The sequence below is a fragment of the Linepithema humile genome, chromosome 2 (genome assembly GCF_040581485.1).
Source record: "Linepithema humile isolate Giens D197 chromosome 2, Lhum_UNIL_v1.0, whole genome shotgun sequence".
Classification (NCBI taxonomy): Eukaryota; Metazoa; Arthropoda; class Insecta; order Hymenoptera; family Formicidae; genus Linepithema; species Linepithema humile.
In genome coordinates this window covers 28700509-28716881 of record NC_090129.1, presented here as the reverse complement: position 1 = coordinate 28716881, position 16373 = coordinate 28700509, and the positions used below count along the sequence as shown (strand labels likewise).

Below are 16373 nucleotides of genomic sequence, written 5' to 3'. Positions count from 1 at the left end.
AAGATAAATGAAAATGTTAGAACTACCAATATTCAAATAAGAAGTACCTACAGAATGCAGGAACAAATTACGATATAATGATACAGTTTTAATCTCTTTAATACAAGTTTAAACTATACAAACAACTTACAATTCTTGTAAAACAAACTTACTATATTGAAGACAAATTTTAATCACATAAATAAGAAATATGGCGTAAAGAACGCGATCACTGTTAGTGCGGAATAAATAAATGTTTTAAAATTTAATAGATAAATATTTGTTTATATAAAACCGATGTAAAAAACAATGGAAATTCAATATTAATAAGGAATGTACAATGATCTTTTTCTGATAAAATTATTGTGCATTCGTTAATATCAAATTTCTATTATGAGATTTTTACATATCAATCTTATATAAACAAATATTTATTTATTAAATTTTAAGAAATTATTCCGCATTAACAATCGCGATCAATTCGCCATATTATTTATATGATAGAAAAATCTTAAGAACCTATGCTTACAAATTTTAATATTTCAATATTTAATTTTTTATTTTTTGATAATCGCTAGAAACAGTGCCATTCATTTTATCTGAAAGCAGAACTATGATCTAATAACGAATTGCTGGAGTATTACTGCATATTGCTGAATATTTGATGACTCAATCATTTACAGCCTATGCGTAATGCATCTGCCGCCTCTTTTATTTTTGCAAATGATACACATAATAGACGATGAGTTAATTGTGACCTCGAAATATTCTAATTTCCCTTAGGCTGACAAAAAATTACCGTAATCCGAGATCGGCGCACCTCTTCGCTATGTCCGAACCGGCAATTTTAACGTCATTATAGTTTAAACCTCGACAGGGAAAATAATGCGTTCCAGCAAGACGCTCTTATTTTTGACTTTTTATAGAGCAAATCTCATACCTTTCGCCGGTTTCGTTTGCTCGACCATTAACCTCTTTCGAGGCGATAATACGTGTATATTTAACATAGAAAAGAACCAGTTTAACGCAAGCGTGAGAAATAAGTGAGTCGTCATAATGTTATCACTTAATCAGTCGTGTGTTATCGTAGGTTTGCGTTCGTCCTGTTAGCTCGACGCTAAATGCGATTCTATCATTGTCAAATAATTTTCACGTCGAAGAAGTAAAATTGAAAATTAGAGAGCCACATTTATTGCCAAATATGGGATGTAAATGCTCAGCACACAATCGATAAATGCATCGAGAATGCTAAAAACTCGCAACTTTTTTCATAAATTTTTATTGCAAGTATTAAACAATTAATTATATACGCTTGGAATCGTTTTGATAAAATATTTTAAGTTTCGCGTTCTATGAATGATTTTCTAAAGCCGCTTCTGGGTTCTCGTGGAAGTTCTCTAATGACGACAGATCGGCTGGAATTAAATGTCTGAACATCGGAATCTTCGTCATCGGTTACGTGCTCGTTTCTACTCATTTGTCTTCTCTTTTTCTTCTTTGTGTTAGGAGTTTGCGGTCTCGGTCTGTCCTTGCTGCTGCCGGATTCGATGGACTCGTCCACGGCACTGTGCCTTCTGGATCTGCGCGCCAAGGAAGTTCTCGGATTTCTGGAATTCGTGTTCAGCGGCTGCTCGCCGATGTTGCTGTTAGAATTATTTCTCTCTCTTCTGATTCGTTCCTGCCGACGTTCTTCCCGCCTCAGTAGATCGTCCTCGCTTTGAGTTCGTTTTCTGGGCCTCCTCGTTCTTTTTTTCTTTATCCGTAGATTATCCACAGAACTCATAGCACGCAAGGCACTATTGTCGACGGAGATTTCGTTTAAAGCGTCCATGGAATGAACGAGTCTGGGCATCTGGACTGCTTCCTCGTAAGTAGGTGGTCCGATTAATTCCAGAGGATTAATTCTAGGTTCCGATGGATGATCCAATTCTTCTAGTTCCTCCTCTTCCAAACGTTGTTGATTTCTGGAAATTTGTATTTTTGTTTTGATTCCATTGAGATATTATTGCGAGACGCATATAGAATATTGAGAGATTATTAAAAAATTTTTGTGTGTAGTACAAATTTATTTAGAGAATTTATCTAAATTTTATTAAAAATGCAACTACGTCGATAACGAGTTCACCTTCTAAAAGCAAATGTACCAGCTTACGAGATTGTTATGTATGTACATCTGCGCTGGTCGGTTGTGATTCTGAGGAAGAATAGATACCTATATTATCCATTGCAGGTTCTCATTTTCCACTTAGCACATTTTTCTTAATTATCAACTCCAATTATAAATACAATATTTTTTGAAAAATGTGGAAAATGCAACACACAAAAATATATTAAATTACTAAAAAATTAATTCGTCGTATGATGTTAAAATCATTGTCAACTCACTGATAGTATATGTATCGATTTTACACAAATAACGTAAACAATTTTATTTTATTAAACGTAAAAATTTGACAATTAATATTTTAAAAGAATTCTTACCTTCTGTGTAAAAGTCGTAATCTTTCTCTCTCTGCCATCTCGAGTTGCTGTCTCTGTTCGACGACTCTTCTTTTTATCTTCATGGTGTGCTTGATTGACACTACGCTGCCACATAGAACGACCAAAATAAGTAAGCTCACCATTACCATTCCCCAAGTTTTGTCTTTGCTATGATACACGTCTACGTTCCAGGCATCGAAACACGCGACTTCCCACGAATAGCCGGAAACGTTTGCCGGACTCTGGCAGATCAAACTCGATCCTGTAGTTTTGACCGGAGGATCCGTCAAGAATTCGAAAGTGACGTAGAGTTGCGTGCAGTCGCAACGCCATGGATTATCTTCTAAACGAATCACGGCTAAATCTGGATTGTTTCGAAATATGACTGGATCCATCGCCTCTGTCAAGCGATTTCCTAGAAATTAATTAACAAAGCAAATAAATGAAACAACTTAGTAAAGCAAAGAAATAAATTGAATAGATAATTGTAATGAAATTGTATCAAAATGAAACAAATATCGGAAAATCTGTAGATGTAAATGTTTATTTTCATTTATCGTGTTGTAAAAAATCAATTTTTATCAAAGTTAAATATCTTTTCTGTATTAATTCAGCTTGTGTTTTCTCACGGATACATATTTGAAAATTTATACATACCTGACAAATCGATCTTTTGTAATGACGGCAATTCAGAAAAGCTGCTATTATGTAATTCGACAAGCCTGTTTCTTTGCACGTTCAACACTTTTAACGTCGTCGATTGTAAGCCGCGTGGTAACGCTTGCAGTTGATTATCCCTCAAGTTCAGATTTACAATCATGGGCAGATTCTCCAGAGAATTTGCTTTGAGGCGGTTAATTAGATTGAACGATAGGTCCAGCGTCGCGAGGAAAGTCGCCGCCAAATCCGGAAATTGGTGCAAAGAGTTGTAGGAAAGATTCACAAGCTTGAGATTAATGTTATTTTGGAATGCTTGCTTGTGAACCTCCACAAGATTGTTCGCGGACAGATCCAACGTTTGCAGTTTCATCAAACCTTGAAAAGTGCTGGCGTTTAATCGTTCCAGACTGTTCGCGTTCAGGTACAAGTGCGTTAGTTGTCTGTTCCTAGTGAAAATGCGATCTGGCAATAAACGAATTGCATTGTGAGAAAGCCGAGCTTGCGTTAACGCCGGCAAGCCGTGAAGTCCGGGTCTGTCGAGGTTGCATCTCGATACGTCCAGTCTCTTCAGCTTGAGATGCTGCAAGGTCGCGTGTCTGCAAGATGTTTTTTCTTAGTTGTACAATTATCAAAGGTTTTGATTCGGTCTATCAGCCAAATTAATTGCAGTGAAATAAATTTTCTTACCGAGTACTGTACACTAGCGTGGGATTATTGGTCAGTCGTAATTCTTCTAGATTCGGAATTTGACTGAAAGTATCTGGATACAGATAGTTCAAAATACAGTCTGACATGTCCAACCATCGCAGTGACTCGCTGACAGGTGTTTGAATATTTTTCAGCGGGTTTCCCACGAGATTCAAACTAGTCAAAGCTGGTAATCCACTCAAGGACTGATTGCCGAGTTCGGTTATAACTAGAATGCGCAAAGTCTTTTTAATTTCATCAAATTATAGATTTTATTTAGTTTCAAGAATTTTGTATATTTTTGCGTCAAAAACAGATAAATTTCTTTTCCATTAATTGCTATTATAATAATTTTGTCTGTTTGCCGTGAATAAATCTATTATTTTGCGGCGATATCTTTAGAAGTGAACTTTGAGATATTCATTTATTTCACAAATACTCTTCGGCGATGAATACAATACACTTATGTTATTTTAATACGTACGGCAATGGCCGGCATCCAGCGCCTGAAGCACCTCGCTGGTTAGCCCTTTCAAGTTAGGTAATGGATTCCTTGAGATGTATAGGACTGTCAGGGTCGGTAGCTGGCTAATGGAAGCAATGTCTGCTACGTTTGTGATGGCGTTGTTCGATAGATCTAGTCTGGTGAGCTTTTTTAATTCCTCCAGATTACTTGGCAGGAAATTGAGCTGATTCTTGGCCAGATTCAGGTACTGCAGCTCGGTCAGTCGATTAATGTCGTCGGTGATCTCAGTTAAGAGATTATCCGACAAGTCTAGATGCTCGACCTGCAAAAAAAAATTAATTCTGGTTGATAAAAGTCACGTATATCGTTCATTACAATTTAGGAGAATTGCTACTTGTATAAAGCATAGAACATTTTGTCAAACATTCTTTCTTTAATAAGTAATATTGTATATCGTTATATATATATATTTTATCTAACGCAGTGATTCATTTGTCTTGATTACGCACGTCTTTCTCTTGATTCCCACCGAGTGCATTCACGTATCGACGCACCGCTATTTTACTTCATTTTATTGGCGTTTAAAATCGCAATAAAATTTATAGTGCCAATAAAAAAAAGATAAAGAGAATTAATGAGAGTGCCGTGAAACTCACAATATCACTAATATTTTTGGGAAAGACTAGCATTCCTTGTCTCGAGCATTCGATAGTGCGGGGCATTCGGATAAGATAGCATAAACATCTAGTGGGACAGATGCTTTGACATCCCACAATCGACAAAATTGTCAACCACGTGACCAGCGACAGAAGCACGCTGCGATGTATCACTGATTGTTCCTCCATGTTCCTTTACATTACCGAGGCGAGTTAGACGACCGAATAATCGCGCGTAACCCACATTTTCACAGCCACACACAATTCACTTCGCCGCTGCTGCCGAGATAATATTTGCGTGTCTCGGATCGCGTAATATCATCGTCGTAAATCGCGCCGAAAAGACGAAGGATCGGTCGCCTGAAATCATTCGCTGCAAAATCAATGAGCGTGCCGGCTCTCTAAACCGCGCTCAAAGTACTGAGTTACTAGTTATCTTTGATAAGTAACGCAGGGTACGCGACACGATATCTCTGTAAGATAACTCGACTGCCGCATTGAGGTGACGAGTCTGATATTCCGCACAAAAGAAGCGAGAAAAAAAATCGAACAAAGATAGAGTAGCAAAAGCACCTGCAATCTGACCGCGTGATAATTTGCGCGCGTATGCAGCGAGGTGTGTGGCATCAGCGATACTGGTTTGTTTAATTTCGGCAAGTTAATTTCGTTGAGAACGATCTTATTTGGCATTTTAGATACACAATTATAATCACTGCTCGATCATTAATTTCTTTGTACTAATTTAAAAATAACTGTAGCGATTTTAATGCACGTTCACTCGAGCGAATTAAACACGTACGCACTTATAATTTGTATTCGTGCTACAAATTTATAAATTTTTTTTATCACGACTGTTATAACGTCGCAAAATTACTGAGATACTGAAATATTTTAACGAGCTTTGCCGTAGGTCGAAGCTTCGTCGAAAGCGGCAATCCAAGGAAACAGATTTTCTGTAGAGGAGACATGAATGGAAATTTGAATGGGCAGTGCCGCGGAAAATGTAAGACATTAGATAAATATCTCAAGTATCCCGAAAGCCGATATTGAAGCGGGCATCTCCGCGGTCTAAGCCTCTCTCGGCTGACCCATGCGGATATTTTCCCCTGCTCCTCGTCGCTGTCGCCGCATTACGATCTTCTTTCGTCGTTTTTTCGATCCGACAGGATCGTATCTGCGGCTCCTTCTCTGTGAAACGACATCCAACAGAGGAGGATTAGATCAAATGCGAGAGTTTCGTACATTCATGTTGCATTTCTCTGTTATACGCGATTGATTATAAGATGCAATACGGATTGCTTCTTTCTCTGTAATAATTATTCCGAATTATGAGTTTTGTAATCAGATATTCTAATATCTAGAAATATCTATAAAAATAAATTATTAGAATGAAAGCAGCGTTTTGAGATTTTTTTATTTAATCAGACGATTAAATTTAAAATTTGCATCTTGAATCTTCAAAAAAACAAGAACAAATAAATAGTAGAACATTAAAATTTGTAATTTGAAATTTCCCGAGAAAAAATGGTATAATCGGTCAGATGTAAATATATATAATTAGTTATGAAAAGATCTAATAATATATGTAATTTTGTAGGATCGTATAAAATATTACGTGTTATCAGATTTTTTTATAACTAATTATATATATTTACCGTCTGATCATATACCATTTTTTCTCGGGTTACTTCAGCAACGAGACAAGTCAGACAAGTAGCCTAGCAAGAAAGATTAATGATATTGACATTATAATTCAGAAATACAAAAGATAATATTATGGAGCAAAACGTTGTTTTTATGAGTACACGTGTCACGTTTAATAGAGCCGTTTATAATAAAAACACATGCTGAAAAGGTCTAAATATCGCTTGACTAATTATAATGACGCACGGAGCGCAAATTAATTTAGTACAAAAACGCACTAGCGTTTGTAACGAATTAATTGCTTTCGCAGGAGTGACTGGCGATCATTCGCGCGTGTCGCCGTGAAAAAGCTCGGTCGAAAGCTCCACCCCTCTCGGAGAGAGAGAGAGAGATTTAAAAAGATCTTATCCGCGCAGGACTGAGTCGCTCTCTTTTTCACACGTCCGGCCAATGGGGAGGGCAGGTCACACCCTCGGGAGGGTGCGAGAGGTTTAGCCAGCGCCGGCGCTTAGCCCTGAGCTTATCCGGTGGGGAAGAGGACGTATTCTACCTGTTGATACTAAACCAACCCCTTCGCCGCGATTTCGCAAATCCGGAGTTTCACATCGCACTCGTGGTCACGCCCTCAACAGGCTCAACAGATATTCGCAGTTTTCCGAGCGATCTTTCGCGCTACGCGCGATTTTACGGTACCGTGCAGAATATTACATCTCATCCAAGATGATCAAACGATTCATCTTATTCATAAACTTGGATCTCCAGCAAGATAAGAATTTGAGAGATTGAGCTTAAGAGAGTTCACGAGAACAAACGAGATATTATTGGATCTTGTTGCGCGTTCGTTTGGAAGAAGGTGCACTCGCGTCACCGAGTATACAGACGTGAATCACGCAGTATATAATATGGTCAATTGTTGGATGTTTAATTAAACAAATCTAAATTGTAATTATTAGTACAACTTAATGATAATTGAAATGTCTGACAGTGATATGAGAAGAATAGAATAATCGAAAATCAATTTCTCGTATATATCGATTCCTCGTAATTACATATTTTGCCGCGGGAGATATCGGGCTTTTCTCTGGCCGTGTCTCGTACTTTAATCTATACAATTGAGTTCGCGATAGCGGTTGTGAATATTCACGCAATATCGAATTCGTGCTGTAGATGCAGTAACCGCCACGAAATGAAGATTCCAGCCGCGGGAATGGCTTCGGGATCGATCATCTCGGCGCGCCGATTCCTCGCGTTCACCCTTACACGCCGAGCACTAGCGAACCAGGTAGCAGATAGCTATAATTAAAAGTCGATCAGGCCGGGCCCTCGCAGATAAAGAGCCCTCGCCCGTGCGAGCGTACAGTACGCGCCAATAACGATCATCTGGCTAGTAACGAGCCCGTAATTAGCAGAACAAGTAATTTTAAGTGCACAAAACGCAATCTCGTAATTTCATAAATATCTGCGGCTCTTATAATCGTGCGTTAAAAGTTTCAAAATTATGTAATATATTAGTGAACGAAGAATAGAGAAAGTAGGAAATCATTTAACACAATCAAAGGCGAACTGTAATAATTATCGTCAATTTCGCTGTATCGCAAAAGATACAAGATTACGATTATCCCACTTATTTCTTCGCAGTTAACAGATCTGTAATTACGAAATACCGAGTGCACTTTTCCGCCAAAGAGAGACAATCTTACGTTCCACTTTCTCCGCGCTTATCTCATTCGCTAAGAACGGTTAAAATCGCTCGCCGCTTACTTACTTCAGGCCTTTGAGGTCACGAGTAGTCTGATTCACTCTGGATTCTCGTCGCGAGACGTCTCGCCGGCAGATCGGTCTCTTCGTCACTATTGAGGGCACCTGTACCGGGTTGGAGGATATAATACCGGCGCGCGCTATCTGGAGTATATTTTTAACGCCTTCATTTCCGGCCGCGCTGGGACACCGGAAATAGCGGGACGATACCTCGCGGTGTTTCAGGTATTGATCAGTTCGAGGAGCCGGGTGCCACCCAACCACCCCCCCCCCTCCCCCCCCCCAGCGGATGAGGAGGGAGGTGCACGGCTCTGCAGACTCCGAAGCTTCGACCCCTCTCCCACACTTCGGCGCTCTCTCTCTCTCTCTCTCTCTCCCCCCGCGACCCCCGTCGCAGCCGTCGTCCCGCTGGCGACGCCCCTGTCCGCCACCCCCAACCGCCGGCAGCGGTGTAACGTCGAAGACGGATCTTTAGGTATCTCCGCCGTCTGCGCTCGGATCTTCGGACTACGCTCCGGTGGCTCGAAGCGAACGAAAGGAGGGTGAACGGTTCGGCGGTGAGCGCGATGCGTTTTTAGGAGGGAAGCGAGAGCGACGGAATGAACTTTGTTGCGTCACGGTGCGCGCACACCCGCCGGCCGACGTGTGCGCGAAGTCGGTATCGATGGCCGCGTCGATGACCGGAATATGGCTTGCTAGTAGCAAAGTCGCTGAAAGCGGCAAGCGACGGAAAGTTTGAAAGAACCATTAGGGATTCAGATATTTTCTTTAAATCCTTGACACACGGGTCAAGGAAATTCCGCGGGATTATAATACTGATTATATAATTGAATCGAAGCGAGAAAAAAAATATGTGTTTTCTGATGACACTTTTTTGTACTATTTGTGGAACCGCGTTAACACGGAGTACATGAAAAATAGAAACAATAATTGAAAGAAAAGTATCGTTAAATAGCTCTGAGAAAGATATTTCATAAAAAATCTCAGAAACAACATAGATTTGATGTTAAATATTCGTTTATGATGTATAAAATGAGTGAAGTTAAATCATCTTTCAATATTTTAATAATTACATAGTTTGGATTATAAAGCAGTGCTGTGTTTCTGAAAACGCAGGGCTGGAATATCTTGTTATCAGTAAAGTGCAGAATATATTTGCCTTTATTTGTATTTAGCGCACATTAGGAAAATAATTCGTTTGAAATGCCCATTATTATTCTGCTCTGACACAGGTGTACGAAGACACATAAAGCGTTACGCACGCGGACTCGCGACTTCGATGTGATTTTATTTTCCGCAAACCCGCCCTCACCTCATCCGCGAGAGTCCTTAAGCCGGGTTATAAATAACGGCTTATCTTTTGTCGGCTTCAACGCCGCCGCGACCCCGCACAAAGCCAAAACTCTACCCCTCCTGGCGATCCCTCGCCGTCACCTTTTATGTCTCGTAAGGGGTCGTGCGAGAAGACGTCTCGTGAAACGTGCACTCGTAATTGTTTTGGCATGTCCCTGAATCAAATCCCGCGATTTTTCCGCATTGGAGAACACCTACGTATGTTTTGCAGAGAAATAAAGCCGCGATCACAATAAACCCTCAGCTCATATCGAATCGGAGCATGTATCAAAACTGTATGAAAAGCTTTTAGCTGTTGAAGCGTTTCGATTGAATTCTTGCAATTTTATGCATTTTAAAAATAGGTTGATAATTAATTATATACACGGGGAAAGTTTTATATCAAAAATTATTTATGTACGATAACGATAACCGCGGATCGAAAATTTTTACTATGTTTCACTTGTGAAACTGCCGTACATAGTAATTTTGGATATAAAAAAAATTTTCTCCATGCGCTAATGTGTGATAATTGAATTTTGTTATATGAAATTAATTAAATACTTAAATATTAGTTAAGAAAAATATATAGAAAACTGCTATAAATTACTATATCCAGTCTGTCTGAATATAACGCTGCTAACGCGATTGATTGATAATAATTTCTTTGTGAATTATAATTTTATTCAACAAAGAAAGTAGTAACACACTCAGTAGTATATACTACGATATCGGCGCCTGTAAGTAGTCAAACCTTTATGATGTCACGTATTTAGACTTCGTAAGCATGATTAAGCGCTAACTTGTCGAAAAGGTCGTCACGCAAAGCGGTGGCTGGTGATTTCAAATAGTTAGCGTCAAATACCGCACGTTGCATGTTCGCCGCTATAATAAACTCAACTATACCGATGCGCCCGGCGCGTTTTACGCTGAAATCAATGCGATCCTGCGCGGCAGACATTTATCGAGTTGTCGTTTAAGCGGGTTGCTGGTTGACGGCTGCGCGGTGTGGAAGTAGCTTAAGTAGCTGGATTTCTCGCTGATATTTGAATGGATGTCGGCTATTTGTGGTTCACTGCGTCCTTAACAAGATCAGGGACATTGAGGCACGACACCCCCTAAGGATGAGATGCACGGCCCCGCGTGTCTGCGCGTACGCCGATGTGTGTGTGTGTACGTGCGCTCGCTCGCACATCTGTCGGCGCTCCCAAACCCCGGAAGAGGACTCGTCCTCGCCAAACCTCAGCATCCTCGGTGCTTCCGTCGCATTGTCTAATCGCCTCCCCGGTTCCATCGTCCTTTTGCTCTTCCCCTCCATCTCCCTCCCTCTCTTTCTCTCTCAGTTATTTATTGTTACCCATTTTACTATATTCTTAATATTCGCACGCTTGTGCGACCAAATTAAACACTCTTGCGACAAATGTGGATTAATTATTCAGTATTTGTTTTGCCACGTTTAAATATTCGAAATTAGTTTTATAATATTTTTTTATGATTTTTTGTCACATCGATAAAATAATCTTATTGAATTTGAACTAATCAGCTTGAGAAGTACAAGTTGTTTAATATTTTCGATGAAGCAGAAGAAATTTTTACAAAATTAAATAAATTCTCTCTATTTTCTTCTCCTTTCTTTTACGCGTTGATGTCTTTCTTTACTCACATTCTCTTTCTCAGAGAAACGTTTCCCCTGAGACGCGATAAATCCGTGTTCGCATTTACTGCTAAAAAGTCTGTCGACAGATACGCGAATTGTGATTCACTCATCTCGATTAAAGATTGCGTGCAAGGAAACGAAAATGAGAGGTAAAATTCGTGCTGAATTAAAGATAGGTAAACGCAAAGAGAGTTGCGACAGAATTAATAATAATTAATTAAACTCGTCTGTTTAATCATTCAGTGCTTTTAATGCTCATTTTCTCATTTAATGAAGATTTTGGTATATTTATAATACTATATAATAGCTAATTAATATAACAGTTATTAAAGATAATCTTGTAAAATTTTGTAAAAAGCACACTAACATTCTCAATTAAATGCAATGATTCTATTATTGACATAATAATGACAAATAAAGTCTTAGTCTCATTATGTATTCGATAACTAATTAACACATCAGTTATTAAAGATAATTTTACAAAATTGAAACTAATTAAAACAAAAATAAAACGAAGCCTTCAGCGTTAATTTTTTAAAGTCCTTATTTGTCATTATTACACGTCAACAGTGGAATCATTGCATTTGATTGAGAATGTTACTGTATTTTTTTCTGAATCCATTCTTGATACACGCCTGATGATTGTTTCGTTGCGGCACAGCGGCGTCGAAGGTTGCTCGCGGATGAGCGTACCTCGCGCGCTCGCGAACGCTGCTCGCTATCTCGAGACGCGGACCAGCATCCGCGCCTAACGAGGGTAGAGAGACGGCGATGCCGTACGACGGGCAGCATGCCAATCTTGCGCGATGCTTTTTATTGCCGCGATAAGCGGTCGTACTTGTTCCCCATCTCGACTCCCGCCTGCCACTGAAATGCTACGAATGTAATCTTTACTTCTGCGCCTTAATGGACATTTTCTCGCCGTCGCGGCACGTGTTACGCGCCCGGCGATCCTCACACTCGAAACGTTTGACAGAAGGTGCCTTCTTTATGGCCGCGGAGGAAGAGAAACGCGATAAGCCCCCATAGACAGATCTGGCCCATGCGCGAGCTGCATTATGAGAAACGATGACAACGACGCCCGAGATAAATGCGACCTCTTTAGCATTTCAGTTATTACGGCAATTCCGCGGATAACTTCATCATTTCATCATTTATTACAGTAATTTTCATTGGGATAATATGCTTATTAGCGCAATAAGCCAGTATCACACTTACAGTAGCATTTGCTCGATGAATTTGTCCTCCTTCTGATTTTTTCGATTTTTATACTTCATTGGTATATTAGTTTATCAATATATTTTATTTTTCAAAAGGAAATAAAAAAATGTTTTAAATGTTTCTTCAAGAATTTAAATTTCATGAAATTAATGTTTGAAGAAAATATTTTCTAAAAATGACTTCGCGGAAGGGTTTAATATTCTTATATTTATGGCAAATAATGACGTGCCCCAGAGATTTTGATGCGCCGTTAAACGAAGGCACTTGTTATTTTTGACTGTAGTGATTGATTTCTTGATATAGCGGATGTTGTAACAGGATGTTCGAGAAGTACAGCGCAGCGAGGCTTGAATTACAAGGCGAGGTCTCGTCAGTTTCAGGAGACTTAAAAACTTTGATCCATCTCTACCTATAAACCCCGTTCCGGACGGGACTTCAAGTTCTTCCTCAGATAAAGCGCGGCTTGGCCCGTCACCCAGCGAAGAATTTAACGAGATTTCAGTCAATCTTACTCAAAGTAAAGCCTGCTTTTGTGTACAGCAAAATTAGTTACAATTTTTGCAGCAATATAAGTATATTACATTTTTAGTGTTTCTATTGAACAATTTTACGGGAAGACAAATTCCTTATGCATTAGCCTTCTCATTCTCTCTTGTACGACGGTGTGGCCAATGTTGCTGGAAATATTGATTAATAAAATAATAAAACAGTTTCATCTGCTACATCGCGATGAATCTCTACAGATACACGAATGGACAACAATTTCTGGTCCCTTTATTTATCGACGACGGGCGGTTTAAGTTATAGATGCAAATTAAACCGCTCATTCATCTTATGGTAATTACACGACTGGGATTTGCAAATCCCTTGAACTTTCTTCCAACTTTCTCCTCTCGTCTTCAGGCTGCTTGTGGCAAGCTTACACGTCGTCGTAACGTATCGTTGTGAATTAAGAAGCTCGTTGATTAAGCAATTAATGTATGCAAAAGGCGCAGCATAATATTCTCATGAAAAAGTATTTCCGCGCATAACAGCCGATAATAATGATAATCCGGATAATAATGACAAATTAACGTTTGCGTTTGCATTGGCGCGCGCGTCGCGACGGCGGGAAAATCGCAAGATGATCCCGCAGGTTCATCTTGGTTAGAATGGAAGGGATTAGTCGCCGGCTTCTCGCAGGCAGCAGTTATTTTCAATTATCCTTCCGCCCCCTCCGGCGCTGCTTTCCCACCCCCGCGTCGCGGCCGTTCCCGGTCCGCTCTCGGGGGGTGTGTAATGTATGCGAGATAAAGGCCGAAGAGGCGCCGTCGTAGACTAAGATATTACAGGGAAATGGTATAAGGTGTGGAACGCGGCGTGGCGGAGGTGGTGGCTGGCAGGTTCCCCGCGCGGCGGAGAGGGCAAAGGGGTGCCCATAACTTATCGCAGATTTAAGGCTCTTAGACTTAAGGGACTCTAATAATAATATAGCGCCATTCCGACACCGTTATAAGGAATACGCGCGTATAGCCGGAATTGTGTACTTCGGCGGAGTCCCACGGACCGTGTGTGCGCGCGCGCGCGCGTGTCTCCCGGCGCTGCAATATCGCCGATCATTACGGGCGGAAATAATGTTTGGACGTTGCAAAGTTAAAGAGGTATTTCGCCGCGGAACAGATACGGAGTTCTTATCTGTGGACGTTTAAATTCACGGGCTACTCTCAGATCTGTCAAAGGTGTACAGCGAGTCTTTTATATTTCCTATTTTCTCTCGAATACTATGATAAATTGCCGACTGCTCCACTTTGTATGTTTCAAATTTTCGCGTAAGGCGCTTTTCAAGTCGGCCCACAGGCGGTGCAGCAACGAAAGGCACGGTCAGATAATGCAAAGAAGGCAGAAGAAGGGGGGCCCGGTGGGCAAGACGGCAAGCGGAGATTTAAGATGGCGCGACGCCGCGGTAAACAAAAGCCACGATAAATTTCGTAAGTCGCCGAATTAATAAAAGATTACACCGCGGTTACTGCGAGCACCCGCGAGATAAGAAGACTCTCTTGGCGGTGCCTCGAGACCGCAGCTAAATCATCGGATATCTTGCCCCGCGATACATAAACCACCCTTCAGGCTTACTGCGTATACGTTGTACACAACCCCGGCGTGTTATCTCCACCGGGACGACGATGCTCCGGCTCGGCGTGGTCGATTCTCAAAAAAGAAATCCGGATGTAGGCTCTCTCGCGTGGAGGAATCGCGAAATCGCGGCGATTGGCGCAGAAAATAGTATTTGTTATCTGAAAAGCTTGAATGAACGAATCGTGAATTTTCTAGCAGTTGCAAAATTAATGCAGATGATAAAGGAGCATTTTATCCAGTTCACAAAGGATAAAAAAAATGACTTTAAAACATTGTACCATCGTGAAGAAGAGAATGTGCAAGAAGATTCATAAACGTGATAATATACACAATTAATGTTTACATCAAAATTTGAAAAAAAATCACACTTTTTGTTCTGAATAAAACAACTTCAAATTTTTTTAAAAAAAGAAAAACAGAATTATTACTTATTTTTTGAAAGAATTGAAATAATGCAAAGTATTAATTTTTTACTGCATTTTTATATTATTGATCATCTCGATATCACGTATTTATTATCGCAAGATGATTATTGCTGTAATAACATCTATTCACTCGTGTGTGACGCGTAACAGGATCTCTATATTTACTTACTATTACGGGATAAGACGTCGCAGGAACTGATGGACAAATATATAGGTCCTTTATTAATTGGCAAGCAGGACACTTTGACAGATAGCTAGGGATGGGTGGAAGACCGAAAGCTCTGCTTTGATGTCGAGGACCGCGGTCCATTTCGTACTGCAAAGCTCAATTAATTAATTGGCGAGAGAGTAAGCGCGCTTATGAGTTCGATAGTTTCAAGACAACGTTAAATCTTTCTTCGACTGACAATTTTTATTTTTGCTCAAGCGGCTGAAGCTTTAATCGCTAAGTGAAACCTTGAATAATCCTTCGAGTACGCATCGTTCAACCTCCTAAGAAGCTAAGATCCTAATCTCCCTCTTCACGTTAGATTGCAAAACGAGGATACGCCGTGCTTGTTTGCGCGACTAACTTAATGATAAATTATTAAGGAAATCAGCGAAAGAGAAACTCTGGACTTACCGAAGTGAAAGATATATACAAAGTTCGCACTTCAGCGATTATCTCCTTTCGAAGTGACTTCGCGACACCGTCGCAATTAGAAACATCAAAGATTTATTCTCTTTCGCTCTCTCTCTCTCTCTCTTTCTCGTTCTCTCCGATTATGTTCACACGCGATCGAACATTGTCGCGATATTCGTCATTCTTGACGCATCGATTGCGGGTTATTCATAAAGTGCGAGTTAAGTGCGCGGTATTAAAACGTGACGGCCGAAGAGACGCGGGGGGGGGGGGCGAACGGCGGCGGGGAAGAACGAAGGCGAGGAGCAGGAACGGGGCGAGGATGGAAGAAGACGAAGAAACGAGCTGAAGGCACAGTGGCGGCCACCAGAGGCGGTGATCTATGGTGGGATTACCGGTGGCGGTATTTCTTCATAACCGTTTCTCCGGGTCGCCTCGCTCTTTTCTCTTCTTCCACCCCGCTTCGGCCGTCCTCCTCGTCCTTTCGGCGACGGTTTTCTCCCCCTGGCTCGGCGCGGCTGGCTGGCCCCCGCGGGTCTCGCCGCAAGAAGCTTCTTCGGCACTGCCTATATCTTCCGTGGCGTCGGTAACGTGCACGCCCCCGCGCGCGAGCGCGCTCAGCTCGCGGGGGGTTGTATCTTAATAACATTCATGAGCTCAGATATACCCG

The 16373-nt window shown here is 40.8% G+C and overlaps 1 protein-coding gene across 2 annotated transcripts; it reads right to left on the bottom strand.

Annotated features, from left to right (window-relative positions):
* Positions 1-78: 78 nt before the first annotated feature.
* Positions 79-5973, bottom strand: LOC105667682 (leucine-rich repeat-containing protein 15). Of its 2 annotated transcripts, XM_012359635.2 has the most exons (7): positions 4930-5973; positions 4292-4595; positions 3808-4036; positions 3118-3716; positions 2461-2875; positions 2132-2173; positions 79-1943 (listed from the first exon to the last, which is right to left on the bottom strand). In XM_012359635.2, exons 1-7 carry the CDS (start codon positions 5116-5118, stop codon positions 1316-1318), a joined length of 2406 nt encoding a protein of 801 aa, XP_012215058.2. In that variant the 5' UTR covers positions 5119-5973; the 3' UTR covers positions 79-1315. The 2 variants fall into 2 exon arrangements, with proteins under 2 accessions (XP_012215058.2, XP_012215059.2); XM_012359636.2 differs by lacking the exon at positions 2132-2173 and having other exon boundaries at positions 4930-5967.
* Positions 5974-16373: the final 10400 nt, after the last annotated feature.